This window comes from Ictidomys tridecemlineatus, chromosome 6 (genome assembly GCF_052094955.1).
Source record: "Ictidomys tridecemlineatus isolate mIctTri1 chromosome 6, mIctTri1.hap1, whole genome shotgun sequence".
Lineage (NCBI taxonomy): Eukaryota > Metazoa > Chordata > Mammalia > Rodentia > Sciuridae > Ictidomys > Ictidomys tridecemlineatus.
Genome location: NC_135482.1, coordinates 165521281 through 165541430, shown reverse-complemented (window position 1 = coordinate 165541430; position 20150 = coordinate 165521281). Strand labels below are relative to the sequence as shown.

General features: G+C 38.1%; 1 protein-coding gene and 1 pseudogene across 1 annotated transcript in view; both read right to left on the bottom strand.

Moving 5' to 3' along the window:
- Positions 1-8840, bottom strand: part of Mrps31 (mitochondrial ribosomal protein S31) — a 28148-nt gene extending 19308 nt beyond the window's left edge. The window contains exons 1-4 of the mRNA XM_078015934.1: positions 8834-8840; positions 8159-8193; positions 6550-6836; positions 2913-3197 (exon numbers count right to left, since the gene is read on the bottom strand). Of these exons, the coding sequence (XP_077872060.1) occupies positions 2913-3197; positions 6550-6836; positions 8159-8193; positions 8834-8840 (614 nt within the window). The remainder of the gene's footprint in view (positions 1-2912; positions 3198-6549; positions 6837-8158; positions 8194-8833) is intronic.
- Positions 8841-11180: 2340 nt separating this feature from the next.
- LOC101966913 (BCL2/adenovirus E1B 19 kDa protein-interacting protein 2 pseudogene) lies at positions 11181-12062 on the bottom strand (annotated as a pseudogene).
- Between the last annotated feature and the right edge of the window lie 8088 nt (positions 12063-20150).

Here is a 20150-nt window from a genome sequence, read left to right as displayed (position 1 = left end):
CATAAGTCATCATCATTGAGCAGGAGATAACAGATGATTCAAGAATGGTAAATGACAACTACACAGAGGTTCATTATACAATTTTGTTTCCTTTGCATATGTCTTAAGTTTTCCATAAGAAAAAAGCTTAAAATTAAAACATCTGGCCAGGAACAGTGGCACACTCTTGTAATCTCAGCTACTAGGGAGACTGAGGCAGGACTGCAAATTTGAGATCAATCCCAACAACCTACTGAGATTGTCTTAAATAGTTTGGGGTTTAACTCAGTGGTATGGTATCAAGGATTTAATCCCCAGAACTGTAAAACATAAATAAATTAAAAAAAACAAAAAACCTACTGCTGGGTGGTTGTGGTGACACTCTCTTATAATAGCAGCAGCACAGAAGCCCAAAGCAAGAGGATATCAAGTTCTAAGCCAGCCCCAGTAACTCAGTGAGGCCTTAAGCAATTTAGCAAGACCCTGTCTCAAAATAAAATATAAAAAAGGGCTGGGGATATGCTTAACTGCCCATGGGTTCAATCCCTAGTACACAAACAAAGAGCCCTACTCTGAGCCTAGAGTTGAAGCTCAGTGATAGAGCACTTGCCTATCATGTGCAAGTATACTCCTAAGTAAACTGGAGTAAGTTAATAGAAAAAATATGTAAGAAGAAATTATTTACTAGTTTTTGTTTTCTTGGGGGTGGGTGGGTGGATACTGGAAATTGAACTCAGGGGCACTGAACCACTGAGCCACACCTATTTTGTATTTTATTTAGAGATAGGTTCTATCGAGTTGCTTAGCGTCTTACAGTTGTGGAGGCTGGCTTTGAACTCAAGATCCTCCAGTCTCAGCCGAGATCCACTAGGATTACAGGCGTGCACCACTTTTTCAAACTCTCTGAGAATTACCTCAGTGAATGAGATCCAAATTAATATACTTAAGTGGCTTTCTATATTCTGCTATTTAATATGCAAATTAAAGATACCCAAAGCTTGCAGGATAAAGATTATAAGAATTTTACTATGATATGGAAGTCTTATAGGAACAGAAAACAGGAAAACAAAATATAACAATTAGTTAAAAAAAGAAATGTGCTTTCAAAACTGTGATCTATGAACAAGCTTAAGTCTCATCCCATGCTGCTGTATTTGTTTTTTCAGCAGTACTGGAGATTGAACACAATGGCACTTTACCTAAGCGCCATCTCCAGCCCCTTTTAAAAAATATTTATTGTAAAAATGGGAGTTCATAACCCACTTGAATCAAAGTGTGAAATATGATACATCAAGAACTATGTAATGTTTTGAACAACCAACAATTTAAAAAAATGCAAAAAAAAAAATTTTAAAAAAATAAATAAAAAATATTTATTTTTTAGTTGTAGTTGAACACAATACCTTTAATTAATTAATTTATTTTTATGTGGCTCTGAGGATCAAACCCAGGGCCTCACATGTGCTAGATAAGCACTCTACCACTAAGCCACAGCCCAGACCTCTTTTTTATCTTTTATTCTGAGATAGGGTCTCCTAAGTTGCCCAGGTTGGGCTCAAACTTGTCATCCTACTGCCTCAGCCTCCCAATCACTGCACCCAGCCCACAGCATCTTGATACTAATAATAATCTAAATTTAATCTAAATTTCAAGCAGGAGATCAATTAATAATAGTTGAAGCCTTCTTAATGGATGATTAGGGCAGGTAGTTCCTTGATTGTAAGAATGTTAAATCAGAAACTAGAAATTTTGGTCATTACTATAACCACCAGATGTAAGTTAGGTGTCACCAAACATTGAGACCCACAGATATTCATGGCCTATCCATTAAGAAGATAAAAGAGAGGGCTGGGGTTGTGGCTCAATGCTAGAGGACTGCCTAGCAAGTATGAGGCACTGGGTTTGAGTCTCAGCACCGTATATAAATAAATGAATAAAATAAAGCTCCATCAACATCTTTAAAAAATTAAAAGAAGATAAAAGATAGAACCACAGCAGTAATGCACACAGTGGCGCATTACAAATCCCGGTGGTGCAGCTAGCTGAAGCAAGAGGATCACAAGTTCAAAAAAAAAAAAAAAGGGAAAGATCTGCATCACATAGGCCAGGGAGCTGCCTAGCTTAGTGCCCCACAACAATAACAGCTCTTAAAAACAAGGCCATAAGCTGTTTCCAGGGTTGCTGCAAAGGACAGGCAGTGGTGAGAAAAAGCTCTCAGGGAAGCCCTAAGGATGGTGGCCTTATCAGATACCTGCTGCTCTGAGGTCAGATGCAACCTATCAATCAAGGTCAATTTTGTCCTAACAACTGCCTACACTATAGTTGACTTTCTACAGTTATCAAGTTACCAGAAATGGCAGATTATATTTTCAGAGAATAGAAAATACCAGGGGTCATGTGTTTCCTCTCACATGTGAAAGCTAGAGGATGAAAAAGGAAAAGAAAGGTAGTGGTGGGGAACCTCATGAAAATGGAAGGGAGCTCAGTAGATGAGAGGAAAGGGACCAAGGAGAGGGAGGAGAGAAAGGGGAAGTACTGGGGAGTGATATTGGCTAAAACATTTCAAAAAGCAAGTCCTCTATAGACATAAAACAACTTTCAAAACAAGATGTACACGATATTGTTAATTAAGTTTAAAGAAGCAACCATGTGACAGTTAATAACATTAATGACTATATAAGAGAATGTGTGGAATTCTCAATTAGACCCACTACTCTTTTCCTTTGATTTTATACAAATATCGTTTTATTACTTAAAATATAAACAATAAAAGCATTCCTCAAGTAATTTGAGTTCCTGTGTTTATAAGCTGATGTTTATTAATTCAACATCTCCCAAGTACTCTAATTAAAAATATTTTTAGTAAAAGAAAAAGGCTTTTTGGAATTTCAAAAATTAGTTTCAAAGAACATTCAAAATGCAATTCAATTTACCCCTTCTTTGGAGCATTTCCTGGAGTTCTTCGAAGCCTGCCAATTGTCTCCAAACTTTTGAGTGTTTTCCTGCTGGTTGGCTTTGTTGTTTGTACATTTACTGTGCTTAATTCAACTTTCATATCCTTAATAATGTCTAACAAGCCTTTTTTCTTATTCTCCTTTATTCTGCCTTGGTTCTCTGAGGTCTTCTCAGGACTTGCAACAGTTGGAACACACTGCTCATCTTTCTTGCTATAGGTCACAGTGCTAGTGCCAAAATATCTTGGAATATTATTTTCTGTCCTGTAAAGACATATTAAAGAAAAAATGAAAAATATACTGTAAAATAATTAATAACTCAAAACATTTCTTCTGCATTTAAAATGATTTTCAATTCAAGCCCTTTCCATTTGCTTTTTTTAAATTATTACTAACAATTATAACAGTAGCAATTTACCATGTATTAGCAATTACTATGTGCCTAGCCTCATGCAACATAATTTATAAACATTTTCCTATATCCACATCAACATCATATGGTAGGCATAGTTCCTGTCTGGCAGATAAGGAAACAAAGTCAGAAGTAATTTACCCAAGATCATGTAGCTTAGAGATTACTAAAGCCTAAGTCTACACCGATGGGCCACAAATGAATACAGGTATGCTGAGGTAATACTGATTATCTGGTTCTTAGGGTGGCTGGATGACACCAGGACTGTTGGTGTTCCCAAGTCTGTTGTTTCCTTTCCCTCCATTTACCCCAGGATAGGTTTTATTCATTTGCTGCTAAGAATCAAACCCAGGGCTTTACACACTAGCACTGAATCACAACCCCAGCTCTCAGATATTTTCTGTGGGTTCCATAATATTAAAAAGGGTTGGGAAACACTGACATGGTTAATAAATATTATTCTCAAATCCAAAATCTCTATGAAGAAAGGTTACTCACAAAAGTCCCTGTGTGCTATTCTGATCAACTTTCTTGAGAGACATACCATTTAATCAATCACTACTTGTAATGTTAAAAGGAAAATTTCTTAGACAATTCAATTTAGTAAAAGACAGGCACAGTAACATATGCCTATAATCCCAACCACTCAGAAGGCTGAGGAAGGAGGATCACCAAGTTTGAGGCCAGTCTCAGCAACTCAGCAAGGCCCTGTTTCAAAATAAAAAGGACCAGAAATGTAGATCAGAGTTCAATCTATATTCAATTGGATTCAATCCCTGGTATAAAAAAATTAATTAATTAATTTAGTAGAGTCTGAAAAAAGTAGAATATGATCAAATCAATCTGCAAATTGGGCAGCTCCTGGCATCAGAGCAGATCCTGAAAACTCCCACCAAGAAGGTGACCAGAGAGCATTTATAGAAAAATTGAAGAGAAGAATATAAAACAACTTAATTGGCTAGAGCTTAGTCAATCAGTCAAGTATTACAGCTTAATTAGTTTTTACAGCTTAATTACTTAATTGGCTTCAGGCCTCCTGCAAACAACCAAAGCTATGAATTGGTTCTATATTGATTTAATCTATTGGGCCAAGGGAAGGTGTGCAATACAAATTTTGCAAGTTCAGCAAAAGTGGAAAAGAGGAAGGAGGTTGTGGCTCTTGGTAGAGTGCCTGCCTAGCACACGTGAGGCACTGGATTCGATCTCCAGCACATTAAAAAAAATAATAATAAAATATATAAATATATATATACACACACACACATATACACATACATACATACACACACACAATAAAAGTATTTTTAAAACAAGTGGAAAAGAGAATATTCAGGGATTACAGCTGTCCTGCTCTGTTCAGGAGGTACACTTATGAAAAAGAACACATGTGATTACACAGAAGATTTCCTTTTAAATAACGCAAATGTCTAAATTTATTCTGGTAAGTCAAATATCTCTTTGGTATTTGATATTGAAGAATTTTAAAAACTAATGAACATGTTAGTCTGAATAAGCAGGTATAATGTGTAAAAAATTATTCATTAGCTGGGTGCTGTGGTGCATGTTTGTAATCCCAGTGGCTTCAGAGACCGAGACAGAAAAATTGAGAATTCAAAGCCAGCCATGGCAACAGCAAGGCACTAAGCAACCCAGTGAGACCCTATCTCTAAATAAAATAATAAAAATGGCTGGGCATATGGCTCAGTGGTCGAGTGCCCCTGAGTTCAATCCCTGCTACTAAAAACAAAACAACCACCACCAACAGATTCCTAAGATTCTTAGTTTGTAAGTTTGGAATGGGCTCAGGGATTTGTATATTAACTAAGACCCCAGGTGATTCTGATGCAGTCTGATCCCCGCATTAGACTCTGGGTTAAACAATATTAAATTCTCAAAGCTAACAAATAGTAGTGCTAGGACAGTGACACTTTAATATAAGGAGCAATTTTCAAAAATGCTGAAACTATTTGATGTGAGGCTTCTCATCAGGCACTTGAAAACTGGAATGAAAAACAAACTGCACAACCAGTATCTTAATCAATACACAGGACTCTAATATATGGGACAATTCAAATTAAGGAAATACTGCAAATATTTTTTTATCTGAAAGTTAGTATTAAAGGTATTTTAACAGAAAGATGACAATGAAGAGGATGAATTTCACATATAATCTTTTTACAATGTTTTCTTTCAATACTGCTAGAGTATCTAAGAAAATAATCTACAATTATTAAAGGAATATCATGTAAATTCCATAACACTAACTTCCCACCTGTTGTTTCCACTGAGAACATCTCATCACCACTTCAAATGCAACATACCCAAAAACTCCTTCAATAAATAGCTCTTCCCTCAGACTGACTTCCTATTTTATACCCTCTGTATTGATGGGCTTCCTACCATAAAGTTTTGTGTTCTAAAAACTCTTACATGTTTAAACTCTTTCTCACAACTCTTTCTCATTCTCTTAACACTTGATGATACTTTAATCCTCTAAGGCAATCAGCTGAAACCTTTTGCTCTCTGACCACTCTACTATTATCTCATTATGTCACATCCTATTAATTCTACGTCTGGGGTTTCCTTCTCCATCCAGCTGATCCTTCCCATTCCTCTGCCAGAAACTTGCTTCATCACTGCATTAAACCAAATTGGTCCCAAACAGTTTTGTATGGAACGTAAGCAGTGGAATTAGGTTTTCACAACCAAGCATACCAAAACAAGTATGCCACAACTCCTTTACCTTCTCTGGCTCACATCAACCAGTCGTCCTCCTTCAGATTTTACCTGGCTTCTCTTCCAGAAAGGATACCCTAAATCTCTCCTCCAAGGTTTAGGTGTCCCTATTTGCTCTCCCAGCAATTACTTGTTGGATGAATACAGCACACTGTTCGCACCTAAACTGCCACAGCTTTACTCTGTTATACTTGAATCACCTGCTTGGTAAACCTATGCCGTCGGGAATGGCTCAACTGTCTTGATCCAGGCTTAACACCAGGTAATGACACACTGTAAGTACTTCCAATAATGAACTAAATAAATGAAGGGGAAGGAATGAGCCCATAAAAACAGGCTGGGAGACAAAATAACTTCGCTTTACACAGCTTTTAGACTCTGCGGGTTATAACCTCGACCCCAGAGAGCCGGGAACAACAAATGCATGCACCGGAGGGGTGCGGGGCCAGTAGCTCTGAAATGCAGTACCTGACCGTTCGGAGCGGAGCACCAAGCAGCACGATTGCAGCCACCGACGCTTCCGGGGTTCCAAAGGGAAAAGAGAGGCGGGTGAAGGGACGAACAGGTAGAAACGCCGACATCTTGGGGAACACGGCCGAGAAACGAAGAAGGCAACCAGAGTAGCGCGTCCTTTTTCCAAATACGTCCCCTAAACTAGCTTCCGTTCCTTTTCCTTTGCGTTCAGGTGGGAAACAGAGGCGAGTCACTATGGTTCCGCTTTCAATCGCGGCCTCCTGGAACCCGCAGACTCCAAACTAGACTCCAAACCAGGCTCCCAGCCTTTCATACTTCGGAGGTGGAGTCAAGCTCTAGTGCAGCCAGGGTGCGCTGTGTGAGGCGGGCCTAAAGCAGACAGCCGAGAGTGGAGGGAGTAATCAGTTAAACAAAACTGGGGGTTGGGGTTGTGGCTCAGTGGTAGAGCACTTTCCTAGCATGTGTAAGGCACTGGGTTCGATTCTCAGTACCGTATATAAATAAAGTCCATATATAATATAATATATATAATATATATATAAATCCATATATATAAATAAATGAAGTCCATTATATAAATAAATAAATAAAGTCCATTGACAACTAAGAAAATATTTTAAAAACAAAAAATTGCTGATGACTCCAGTAAGAGAAGGCCCAGAACTTTACTTTGTCTTAGGGGAAAGTTCTTACTCTTCTCAGAACCATCTGCAACCCCCAAAGAGGTTTTAAAAAATTACCATAAGGCATTCTGTCTGATATACTGTTTTTCCCCACACTCTTTATTCTTAATATAGCTTCAGAACTTGAGAAATAGGTTTCATTTTTTCAGAAATGGATTTAAATATCAAAAAATGCAAGAGAAAGATGTGAAAGGATGACATCTTATGTATGTCTCCACTACCTCACCTCCAGACATTTACAAAAGATCACTCTGTTATAAGTACCCCAGACTATACCTTAACAGAGATACCTTCTACACCAGAGTCGTGTAGAAGTAGTTATTAATATCTGAAAGTATTTCACATATTTATGTGCTTAAGGGCTTATTGTATATATTTCCCTGATAGAATGTGTACTCCATAAAGACATGGGCTTTGTCTTATTGTTATTGCATTAATCCATTGATGAATCCATAGCCAAATGTTGCTACAATTATAGTTTCTAGAACCATACCTAGCATACTAAAGTACATACTAGAGTGGATTTTAGAGTACAAAGGAAGAAATAGGTACGGAGAAAACAAGTAATTCGCCCAATTTCATACATCTAATATAGGCAGATTCAAATGCAGAACCCTCTAACTCGTGACATTCTTGTTCATTCTGGAATCTTTGAGGGCCTTTGACTTTAGGCATACATAAAGTCCCCTGGGGGGGTGTATTAACACACATTACCAAGTAGCATAGACATTCTACTTAACAGATCTGAAACTAAGAATCTAAAAAACACCTCAGATGATCCTGATGCAGTGAGTTCCCAGCCAAAACTTTGAAAAGCCTTGGCCCTGTGGCTTATTTAGCTTATTCATAACTCTGTCTACCCTTAGAATACACATAAGAAAAATTGGGATAGAGCTTTTGCACAGTGGTAGACCACTTACCTTTCCTAGAATGGGTGAAACCCTGGATTTGATAGCTAGCACAGAAAAAAATAAAGAAAGAAAAAGCTACAGAAAGAAATTTTAAAAAATCAATATAAATGATACCATATTAAAAGTACTAACTTAGAATAATATGGATGAATCTCAAAGGCATTATGTTCAGTAAAAGGACCCAGATGCAAGAAGAGCATGCCCTGTATTATTCCACTTATGTAACATCCTGAAGAAGCTGGAGCTACAGGGACAGATCAGATTAGTATTTACCAGGGGATGGAGAGGTAAGGAGGAGATTGATAATGAAGAGGCATGAGGGGATTTTGGGGGGGTTACTGAAATACTCTCCCCTGATTCTAGTGGTGGATATAAGTCCTTTCATGCTTATTAAGACTCTGAGATATGGACACCTAAAAAGTGTGACTCTTGCTGTATATAAATTTTATCTCAATAAACCTGACTGTAATAAGAAAGACAACTAATGGGGTAATTCTGATTATCCACAAATTAAACCATAAAGAGAACTTCAATAAATTCCAATAATTCCTTAAAATCCATCCTTTGAAAAATCTGTGACTAGCACAGCTGTTTGTTCACAGCAATCATTTATAAGTGACAGAACTCAAGCCTGAAAAGTCAAAGTGTTTTTCCTTCTCCCTCTTTTATTTTGGTTTCACTTACCAGTCATTTTACCCCTTGAAATATGTTTTCTAAAAACAATGCATCTTTGGCAAGAGGCAGCAAATCAACAGAAATCAGTCCTGATATGGATCAATGACTTTGTCCTAGATGCCTTGTGAATTTTATATTAATCAATTCAACAAACCTGCCATGAAAAAGGAAAAATCAAAATCATCCTATATTCCAGCGATAGATGCTATGTAATAAGCTACCCTAAAATTCAGTGACTTAAAACAACTACTCTCTCTCATCGTTCTTAGGATGACTTGGTTGAGCTGGGGGGTTCCAGCTTGGGGTCTTCCATATGATGGTAGTCACATAGCAGGTAGTCTGGACTGGATATCCCAGATGGTTTCTTTACCCACACAAATGATGTTCCCACTGGAATAGCTGAAAGAAACAGGCTGGCTAGGCATCTCCACCAGCCCCCATGGTTTCTCTGGGGCTTCCTCATTGAGCTGCTGGCTTGCTCAAAGTAAGTTTTCCAAAAGGCCCTGGCTAAAGATGCATGGCATTTTTAGTGAGGGGGCCAGCCCGATTGAAATCAATTGAATTGCATTCCTCTTGGAGTATCAGCAGGAGAGGCTCATTAGGGACAATTTTGCAGACTAGCTACCACATCCTAAGAGACTCCTTTTTATTATTCCTAGAAGACTTTTACTTTATTTATTTTTGAGGCACAAATAGAATTTATTTCAATGTATAGGTACTTACCAAATGAAACAAGAAGCTTACACACTTATATCAAATGTTTCATCCCAAACAGCACATTATAGTAATGCTCTAAGACATAAAAAATTAACTTAATTCATAGTATTATTGTCAAATAGATTCAACAGAAACTTGAAAGCACATAATCGCTGAGTATTTCAAACTACTACTGACTTTAAGTAATTGATATGGAAGTATTTTAGTGAAATACCCACAGGCAGAATAGTTTAAAAAGCAGCCCTGAATTGGGCATGGTGGCACATACCTGTAATCCCAGCCTTTCAGGAAGCTGAGGCAGGAGGATTGCAAGTTCAAGGCCAGCCTCAGCAATTTAGCAAGACCCTGCCTCAAAATAAAAAAAAATAAAAAGAGCTTGGGATATGGCTCAGTGGTTAAGTGTCCCTGGGTTCAATCCCTGGTACCAAAACAGACAAACGAACAAAAAATCCAAACAAACAAACAACAACAACAACAAACACAGCCCCTGTTTCCTACAGAAATTGTGACAGTGACCACTTATCACATTCTCTGCAATATTTCAAAGCACTTCCACATTCGGCGAGCAATACCCTGGACACCAGTTTATTTCACATTAGTGAACAATTCCAAGACTTTTGTAAAAAGTCTTGACTTTGGGCCAGAAGATAAAATATTCCATATATATATGTACCCTCACCCCTGCCACACACCAACACCTAGAATATTAAATTTCTACTTCTAAAAATAGCTTTTTGACTTGTTTTCAGAGAGGAAAAATACAATTCACTTTGTTTGTGCTTTGAATTAATGAACAATATACATTAAGTGAGAAAAAAGCTAATGGTACAAATCTACTTAGGTTATGTATATGAAATTGAGTGTTCATGAGAATCAGTGTAACTGAACCTTACCTTAAAGCAACATAATTTTCTAAAGTTACCTAGAAAATGTATTCAACCTTTTACAAAATCAAAACATCTAACATGCATTTTATAAGACCATAGTCTCATGCCAGGCTCAGTGGCACACACCTGTAATCTCAGCAGCTTGGGAGGCTGATGCAGGACTATTTCAAGTTCAAAGCCAGCTTCAGCAATTTAGTGAGGTCCTAAGCAACTTATCAAGACTCTGTCTTTAAATAAAATATAAAAAGGGCTGGGAATGTGGCTTGAGCACTCCTGGGTTCATGCCCTGGTACCAAAAAAATTTATTAGCTTGCCTGTTCTTCTGCAAAATAGGTATACATTAAAAATATTGCTCAAAAACATAAAAATATATATTATTTCTTTTCTTTGCTATATATACATATAGTTTCCTGAAAATGCATCATCTTTCAACAAACAAATGCAAAAACTGCCTTATATAGTTCTCTGCTATTTAGTATTATAAAATACAAAATTATTACAATATAATTAATTAGCTCCTAAATTCAAGGGGCTCAGGTTGTAGCTCAGCGTAGGAGTACTTACTTGCCTTGCATGAGTGAGGCACTGCATTTGATTCTCAGTACCACATAAAAATAAGTAAATAAAGGTATTATGTCCATCTACAACTAAAAATTTAAAAAGAGCTAAATTCAAGAGATTTGTAAACCAATACAGCAGCAAACAGTCCCCTGTACAAAAGTCTATTAAGAAAAAGTCAATTTTGTTACAGATTACATAAAAATGCCAGTCAATAAATGCAGTACAAATGCAAAAAAGAGCGTTGCTTCACTTTTTGGTTCATCTTGTTTTACATTAAGCTCTTGATCAACTTGTTTCATGTATTCTGGTAAGCCAGCATATTCCATGGGAACAAGTTCTGCTAGTTCTGCTAAATTAAAGACATAGGTATGATGATTAGGGATTTTAGTTTTTTTCCATGAGTTTTTAACCAATTTGCTGATAGCATTTTATAAGCCATCCCAGACTGGGCATTTTTCTTTGAGTTGTTGCACCATTTAAATAAACTATCATGTGGTTTATTACTAGCTCCAAAGTGCCAATAACATACTTAAAGAGATTGTCCAGCCGGTATAGTTAGATTGATCACTTTCAGATATAAAACAGACAACAAACCCATCCCTGTAATATCTTCCATAGCTGATAACTTTTTTATAGGGTTCGATTGCCTTCACGTCAACCCCCTGGTGCTATTCTCAAATCCTGAACATATGCCAGCATCAAACATCTTCTGTTTCCTGTGCTGCTGTAAACTCAGGGATGGAGCCTTTCCTAATTACTTCCGCAGTGTGGGGTTTAGGAAGATCATCTTCCCACCCACATTTGTTACTGTTCTCTAATGGTGTATCCAAACCATCTAAGTCAATCTCCCCACTTTCATCCAGATCATCTAACACAGAGCCATCACTTTGGTCCAGTGTCAGGCTGGTGTCTGGAGCCATTAGTTTCTCACTTTTTTTCCATTAACGTCTAGTGAGCCAGGCTGGCTCTCTGGTCTATTACATCTAGTATATCTGCTCCAATACCATCATCTTCTAGTAAAGGTATTAGAAATCTTCATCTTGTCATTCTTCTTTCAGTTCTACACCTTGCATTCTCAGCCTAGATTCTATGTCAACCATTGACATAGAACCAACATTCCTGGAGGAAGCCTTGGCCCCCTCATCCTCTGTGCCCCTCTAGGCAGGCGGCATGGGCCAGGTTGCAGGAGGCAGCCCCAAGCAAAGCCCACTTCCCTAGGTGGGTGGTAGAGATGCCAGTCCAATTCCCCAGCCCAGTTCCCCCACCGCAGCGGCAGGAGCAGTGGCAGCAGTTGACTGGGAGGCAGTCCTAGGAGACTTTTAATTTAGCCCATTCACATCATCACTCTACTCTGATGGCTTTAAAAGTTCTTTCTTTAATGAAAATTTTTTTAGAATTTCCAATCATCTTGATGGTCTTTTAAGAACTCTCTTTATATAAAATTCATATATTTATACATTTATATATATTTTTCATTTATGCAAAAATTTGTAAAGTACTGCCACATACATTATTTAATTTGATCAGCATCATAAAAATAGAGGTAGGCAGGGAAAGGACTTTTACCCCCAATCGTATTATTTATTTATTTATTTTTAGTACTGGGGATTGAACTCAGGGACATTTGAGCACTGAGCTACATCCCCATCCCTATTTTGTATTTAATTTAGAGACAGGGTCTGATTGAGTTGGTTAGTGCCTCACAGTTGCTGAGGCTGGCTTTGAACCCATGATTTTCCTGTCTCAACCTCCCAAGCCACTGGGATTACAGGTGTGCCATGTTGCCAAGCTGTATTTATTTATTTGTCTATTGCAGGACTGAGGATTGAATTCAGGGGTACTCTTACCACTAAGCTGCATCCTCAGCCCTTCTTATTTATTTGTTTATTGGTACTAGGGATTGAATCCAGGGGTGCTTAATATCTGAGCCACATCCCCAGCCCTTTTTATATTTTGTTTACAGACAGGGTCTTGTCAAGTTACTAAGGGCCTCACTAAGGCTGACTTTAAACTGAGGCTCCTGCCTCAGTTTCCCAAGCCACTGGGATTACAAGATTGCACCACCATACCTGGCTTTATTTGAGTCAGGGTCTTGCTAAACTGTATAGACTGACCTTGAACTTGAGATCCTCCTGCCTCAGTCTTCTCTGAGTTGCTAGAATTACAGGCATGCTCCACCCCAGCTTTATCCCCAGTTTACATTAGCAAATTAGAAAAAAGGAGCCTCAGAGAAGTTGAGTCCCATGGCCAGTAACTTCCAGCCCATAAGCTGGGCTCCTGCTCTGGTCTCATACCTGCTCAACAGCATGTCTGTGCTTTATCATTCCAGCCCGAGAAAATAAGGCATTAAAATTCAGTTGACAACCAAGTGCTGGTGTCAACAAAGTCATGCCTGCAAGATTAATATGGTAAGACAAAATTTTAAAAGAGCAAAGGAAACTTTAGGCACCTATTTAGCAGATGGATTTTAACTTGAAAATTAGGATTGCAGATGTTGATTGAACATTTAAAATAAAGGGTTTCTGCCATTACATTATTGAAAGCTCCACTATTCCATGTATAAAATCATCAATAGTAGTAAGAAATGGGTATAAATAATTTGCACCACAAAGTAACTTTTTTTGGGGGGGGTACTGGGGATTGAACCCATGGGCATATAACCACTTAGCTACATCCCCAGCCCATTTATATTTTATTTTGAGACAGGGTCTTGCTAAATTGCTGAGGCTGGCTTTGAACTCAATATCCCCCTGTCTCAGCCACCACTGCTCCTGGTTACAAAGTAACTTTTTAAGTCAGTGTTTCACCTCCTTTTTATCTGTTTCTTATCAGGATAATAAATGAGTGACAAACTGGTTTGGATTTCCTTTCCTCTTCTTGTTCTTGTTTTCCTTTTCCTTGGTTAAAATCCTAGTAGATGCTGAAATGGTTTAAAGTCAAAGGTGGAAGAAGAAACCTTTTCAAACAGACTGTTTTGGGAGAGACAGTTATTGAAACCGTGACCATGGCACTGTCCAAAAGAAAATCTTATGCTGATAAGTCACCCTATTGCAACTTCAGGTCAATAATGATTATTTGGATTCTTTAATAAAATGATGCTGAAGCAAAAAAAAGTGTTTTAAGAATTACATAATTACTCCAGCTATTGAACTTGATTTTGTGAGATATGAGACAATCTTTTTGAAGAAAGTACCAATAAATTTGCCATCATACCCTGAAGTTAGAACTGATGTTAAGGTAATCTAAAACATTACACAGATCAATCCCAAATGCTTCAAGGATTGTGGGGGGAAAAATTCTACCTTTTCAAGCCTCAAATATTTACTGATGACATTGTTTATCAGTAAACAGTGGTAAGTAAGTGGTTTACAATACCAAGCAAATGTCAAGGTTAACAACAACAACAAAATGAAAATATTTAGCTATCATTCAAGAGATAACTTCAAGGGTCTCTTTACCTCCTTGATACTTGGAGATAAGTATCAGGTAAAAAGTCCAAGCAAGGGTCTGTTACTATTATTGGACAAGGCTGCTTGAAGGGGTCATGTGGCATCAACCACTCACAAAATTAGAAAATTAAACCCTAACATCTGTTTTTTTAAATAATTTTAAACTTTCTTCCAAGAAGACAAGAAAATGAAGAATAAATCAGTCATCTAAAACTTGTTTGCTCACATGTTGTAGCAGACACAGCAGAACATGGTGATGATGTGGTGGGCAGGGACAGGGAGCCAGGCTTGGTCTTTCCTGTGGGACTTTGGGCAAGCTTTCTTACCCTCGATGTGCCTCAGTTGCCTTATCAATGGACAAGAAGATGATGCTAGTATGTACCTCAGAGGTGGCTGTGAGAATTAAATGGTTTAAAATATGTAATAGTGCTCATAACAGTGCCTAGCACAGTGAACACACTAGATGAATGCTTGCTACTGCTGTAAAAATGGAAAGGTAGAACATAAATATCATTTGAAAGTTTATTCAAAATCAAGGAAGCTTCTGGGTATAGTGGCACACCTGTCATAACCCCAGAAGCTTGGGAGGCTGAGACAGGAGAATAACAATTTCAAGGCCAATCTCAGTAGTTTAGTGAGGCCCTAACCAATTTAGTAAGACTCTGCTCAGAATAAAAAATAAGAAGGGCTGAGGATGTGGCTCAGTGGTTAAGTGCTCTGGGTTCAAGCCACTGTACAAAAAGAAAAGAAAAGAAAAGAAAGTCAAAGAAGTTGTGCAGAAAAATATCAGGAGTATGTTAGATTATTTAGAAGGTCAGTAAAGATGGTTTTTATAAGTATGCCTTCTGATTTCCAATGCAGCACTCCTAGAGAACACCAAGTTAGTATTTTCATAATTACTACTTCTGAACTTAATAGTAAACTTTTATCAGTTAACCCTTAACAAGTGACCCAGAAAGAATATACTGTTATATTTTTTTAAAGAACATTAATATATTTCTACATGCTGATTTGAAGACAATGAAAAAATTTTAAGAAATAAGGAGAATGCTGTTCCCAGCCAATTTGTGGTGCTGCAAATTCTTAAATCTGTGCTTTGAAGGCAGAAATCTAAGAGAAAATAGTGTGGCTCTTGCATTTGACTGGATTATAAACCAGTGAGTGTTCTCAGCAAAGGATGTTAAGAATTTTTCTATATTCCTAATTCTAGTGTGTCTTGGGATAAGGCCCACCTGGGAGTTCAGGAAGAGTCCTATTCTGAGATGTAGACAGGAGTTCTACTGCAGCACACAGAAGGAAGGACTAGTACCAAGAGATAGACTCCCCCTGGGGGGAGGGTCCATACAGGTGCAGAAGGACCACTGGGAAAGGGTAGATTTGGCTGATGAAATGAATTTTTTTTTGTACCAGGGATTGAACTCAGGGACACTTAAGCACTGAGCCACATCCCTAGCCTTTTTTTGTATTTTATTTAGAGACAGCGTCTCACTGAGTTGCTTAGGGTCTCCCTAAATTGCTGAGTCTGGCTTTGAACTCATGATCCTCCAGCCTCAGCCTCAGCCTCCTGAGCTGCTGGGATTACAAGTGTGTGCCCCTGCACTTGGTTTGGAATGAAATATTTGAAACTTACGCTAAGTACAATAGTTCTATTTGTTGACATTTAACAAACACACACCCAAACTATATAGATACTGATTCCAAAGCACTCAATGAATAAATGATCTTTGGAAAGTTGATAGCTAATGTGTCAGAGGTGGAATTCAAAGATAAATGGTTCATGGGGCTGGGGATGTGGCTCAAGAGGTGTCTCGCTCGCCTGGTCGCCTGGCATGCGGGCGGCCCTGGTTTGATCCTCAGCACCACATACAAAGATGTTGTGTCTGCCGAAAAACTAAAAAATAAATATTAAAATTCTCTCTCTCTCTCTTTCTCTCTCTCTCTTTAAAAAAAAGTTAAAAAAAGACAAAGTTTCACAAAGCTGAAAAGCTATGCTATGCATAGCATTTGCAATAATATAGAAAGATTGGAAAGGGCTAAATTATATAAAATTATAGCAAAAATTAAAATAATTTAGCATTTTAATTAGTACAAGGAACTTCACTTCATATTAATGTACTTCCCATAATACCTAATCTACTCCGATTAATTTCTAATATTTAATTCTAATTGTGCACTACATAGTGACAGTTTGGTTTCTGATGGACTGCAGAGACAACAGTGGTCCCATATATATGATAGTGGAGCTGAACATTTCCTATTACCTGGAAAAGGACTGTGGAAAGAGAGGCAAGAAAGCAGGAAAGTGCAGGAGAAGAAAGGAAGAAGCCCCAAGAAAATTCACAGGGAAGAGATTTACACAGGCTTTTGCAGACCCTGAGAAGCTCCTTAAAAAGTCTGAAACTAGGCATGGTGGCGAACACCTGCAATCCCAGCTCAGGCTCAGAAGGGAGGATCAAAAGTTCAGGGCCAGCCTGGGAAACATAGCCACACCCTATGGAGGGGTGTTGGGGATGTAGCTCATCAGTAAAGTGCCCCTGGGTTCAATCCCTGAGGGCCAGGAGAGGGGGAGTTTGCAAACATGGATCCCAATGCTGAAAGGTTTTCATTTATAGAAAGGATAAAGTTCATGGTACATTATCTGCTCATAAGCAGGTTTACAAAGAGAAAACAATCACACCAGGCAAAGCTCCATGGATATATTTCTGTGACATCTCCCAGTGAGGAAACAGTGACACCTCCTAGTGAAGAAGAGCCTCTGGCAGCTCTTCAGGAGGGATTCCAGAAGAAGGCATGGCTGTCGTAGGAGATGACAGCTCCATCTATGTTACTGACCATGAAGAACTTCTGGCGGATGATCCCAATCTCGGGTAGGCCTAGGCTAATGTTTGTGTTTGTTTCTTAGCTTTATATGTATATATTTTAACAATTTAATGTTATTGATTTTGGGACAGGGTCTAGGTTGTCTGGACGAGGCCTCGAACTGCAGTCTAGCCTCAGCCTCTCAAGAAGCTGGGATTACAATGGGAGGAATAGATGAACTCTAGATAGGGCAGAGGGGTGGGAGGGGAAGAGAGAGGGCCGAGGGTTAGAAATGATGGTGGAACGAGATGGACATCATTATCCAAAGTACTTGTGTGAAGACATGAATTGGTGTGAATATACTTGGTATACAATCAGAGATGTGAAAAACTGTGCTCTGTATGTGTAATATGAATTGTAACACATTCTGCTATCATATATATAAAAAATTAATAAAAAAGAAGCTGGGATTACAGGTTGTCTGCTGCCTGTGTCTTTAACCCAAAAGTTTAAATAGTAGATATGTGCATGCCTGAAATCTCAGCTTCTTGGGAAGCTGAGGCAGGAGGATTGTGTATTTGAGGCCAGCGTGGGCAACATAGCAAGAACTCGTCTCAAAAAATAAAATAAAAAACATAAAAGTAAAAATAGAAAAAAAGTTTACAGATAAAGATATAAAGAAAATATTTTGGGATTTCTGTACAATATGTGTCATTACAAAAGTTTGAAAGTTGAAAAATGTGTAAAATACATAAAATACAGAGTAAGCTGAGGTTAACTTATTATTGAAGAAGAAAAAATGTTAACACATTTAGTGTAGTTTAATTGCAGTGTTTATAAAATCTACAACAATGTACAGGAATGTCCTTGGACTTCACATTCACTCCCAACTCACTCACTCACCCAGAGCAACTTCCAGTCCTGCGGGCTCCACTTAGAGTCAGTGCCATGCACAGGTGTAATATTTTTTAAAAAAGTCTTTTATATCAAATTTTTACTGTACCTTTTCTATGTTTAGATATGTTGGGCTACATAATCCATTGTATGATAATTGTTTGCAGTATTCAGTACAGATTTTAGCCAGGATCCTATGGCCTAGGTGTGCAGTAGGCTACCTATCATCCAGGATTCAGTAAGTGCTCTCTGATGTTTGCTTAATACCAATTCACTTAATGGTGCACTTCTCAGAACATATGTCATTAAGCAACACACCATGGTATTGTGCCAATACCAAGAAACTCTTTCAAAAATCTAGTAGGTTATATATTTCAGAAAGAACTAAACAAAAAATACACTTAGAAATATTCTGCCAATTTGTTATTTGCCAATGGACCACAAGAGGGCACTTATTAAAAGAAAGCTATTTATCCTTAGTGGAAGGGTAATGGGACACAAAATATCATCAAAGGAGAGTTTTACAGGTGCTATGGCTACTTTTTTATGCATTCATCAAAATGAATCATATTTTGCTGATGCTTTTTTTCCACTTCCACTAAGCAATCAAATTTATATTCTGAATTATATTTTGAGTTACTAGGACCACTTATATATAGGACTGTCTCTCAATAAATATATTGCTTTGTTGTCTATGTGCCAGTATTCATTCATATAAATATATTTATTGATAAATCATATATGAAATATATAATTATATATTAAGCATATGATTTATATTTAATTTTAAAGGTTGGTAGACTATGATTATATACCAGGATTTATGATTTAATACCTCCCTTTTATAGAATTGATCTCTTTTTTTTCTTCTTGATACCAGGGATTGATTGAACCCAGGGCACTTAACCACTGAGCCACATCCCAGCCCTTTCTTATATTTTTATTTAGAGACAGGGTCTCTCTGAGTTGCTTAGGGCCTCATTAAGCTGTTGCTGAGGATGGCTTTGAACTTGCAATTTTATAAAAATATAAATATCTATTATAATAATATGTATTATTATAATTAATCTACAGAGAAGGAGACAGAGGCCTAGAAAGAGAAAATAATTCACCTAAGGTTACACAGTTACTAAGAGTAGAACAATCTGCATTTGGACTCTGTTCTCTTAGCCACTAGACTATCTATCTTGTTTTAAAAACAACTCTGAATTGTATCCTATAAATATGTGCTGAGTGCCAGAACATGCCAGCTCCTGTTTTTAGATCAGGGATGTTCAATAACATTTTTGACAATGATGAAATGGCTCTATACCTGTCCTGCCCAATACAGGGACACTAGCAATGTGAGGCTATTGAGCACTTGAAATGTGGCTAGTACAACTGAGAAACTGAATTTTAAATTTAATCTCAAGGAAACAAAGTTGAAGTTAAGTAGTCATATGTGATTCAGAGCTACCAAAATAGCATAGTTCTGACAGAGAGGGAAACATCAGCAAAAATCCAAGATCCTTGTTTCTGTGGAGTTCACATTCTGAGATGGGGAGTATCAATGAGAGGGGGAAAGATAGACAAGAGCCGTATAGGTAATAACTTACATAGCATGTAAAGGGTTACTGAAAATGAAAAGGTACTACAGAGTGGGGAGAGGCTGGGATGCATTTTAAAACAGGGTGGTCAGACTGAGATGAGAACTCCTCCACCATTGGCTATTATAACTCAGTCCCAAACAATTTCAATTCCAATCTCCTTCCTCCTCCCCTTTCTCTTAGAAGTTCAGCAAGGGGCAGCAAGGGGACTGGGAAAGGATGCTTGCCTTCTGAACTGGCCTGGCTCTGGGCCCACCTCATGCGGGCAGTCTTGGTCAAGGAGACCCAGTGCTGCAAGGAGGGCTTCCTAGGGGTCAGTGAGCAGGTTCATCCAGGCCCAGTCCATGGCTGAAAACGGGCCTCCACTACCGGCCTCATCCCCTCTTCAAATGTGGGTACCACTCTCTTTGGCAGTCTGAACAGCCTGGGGCTC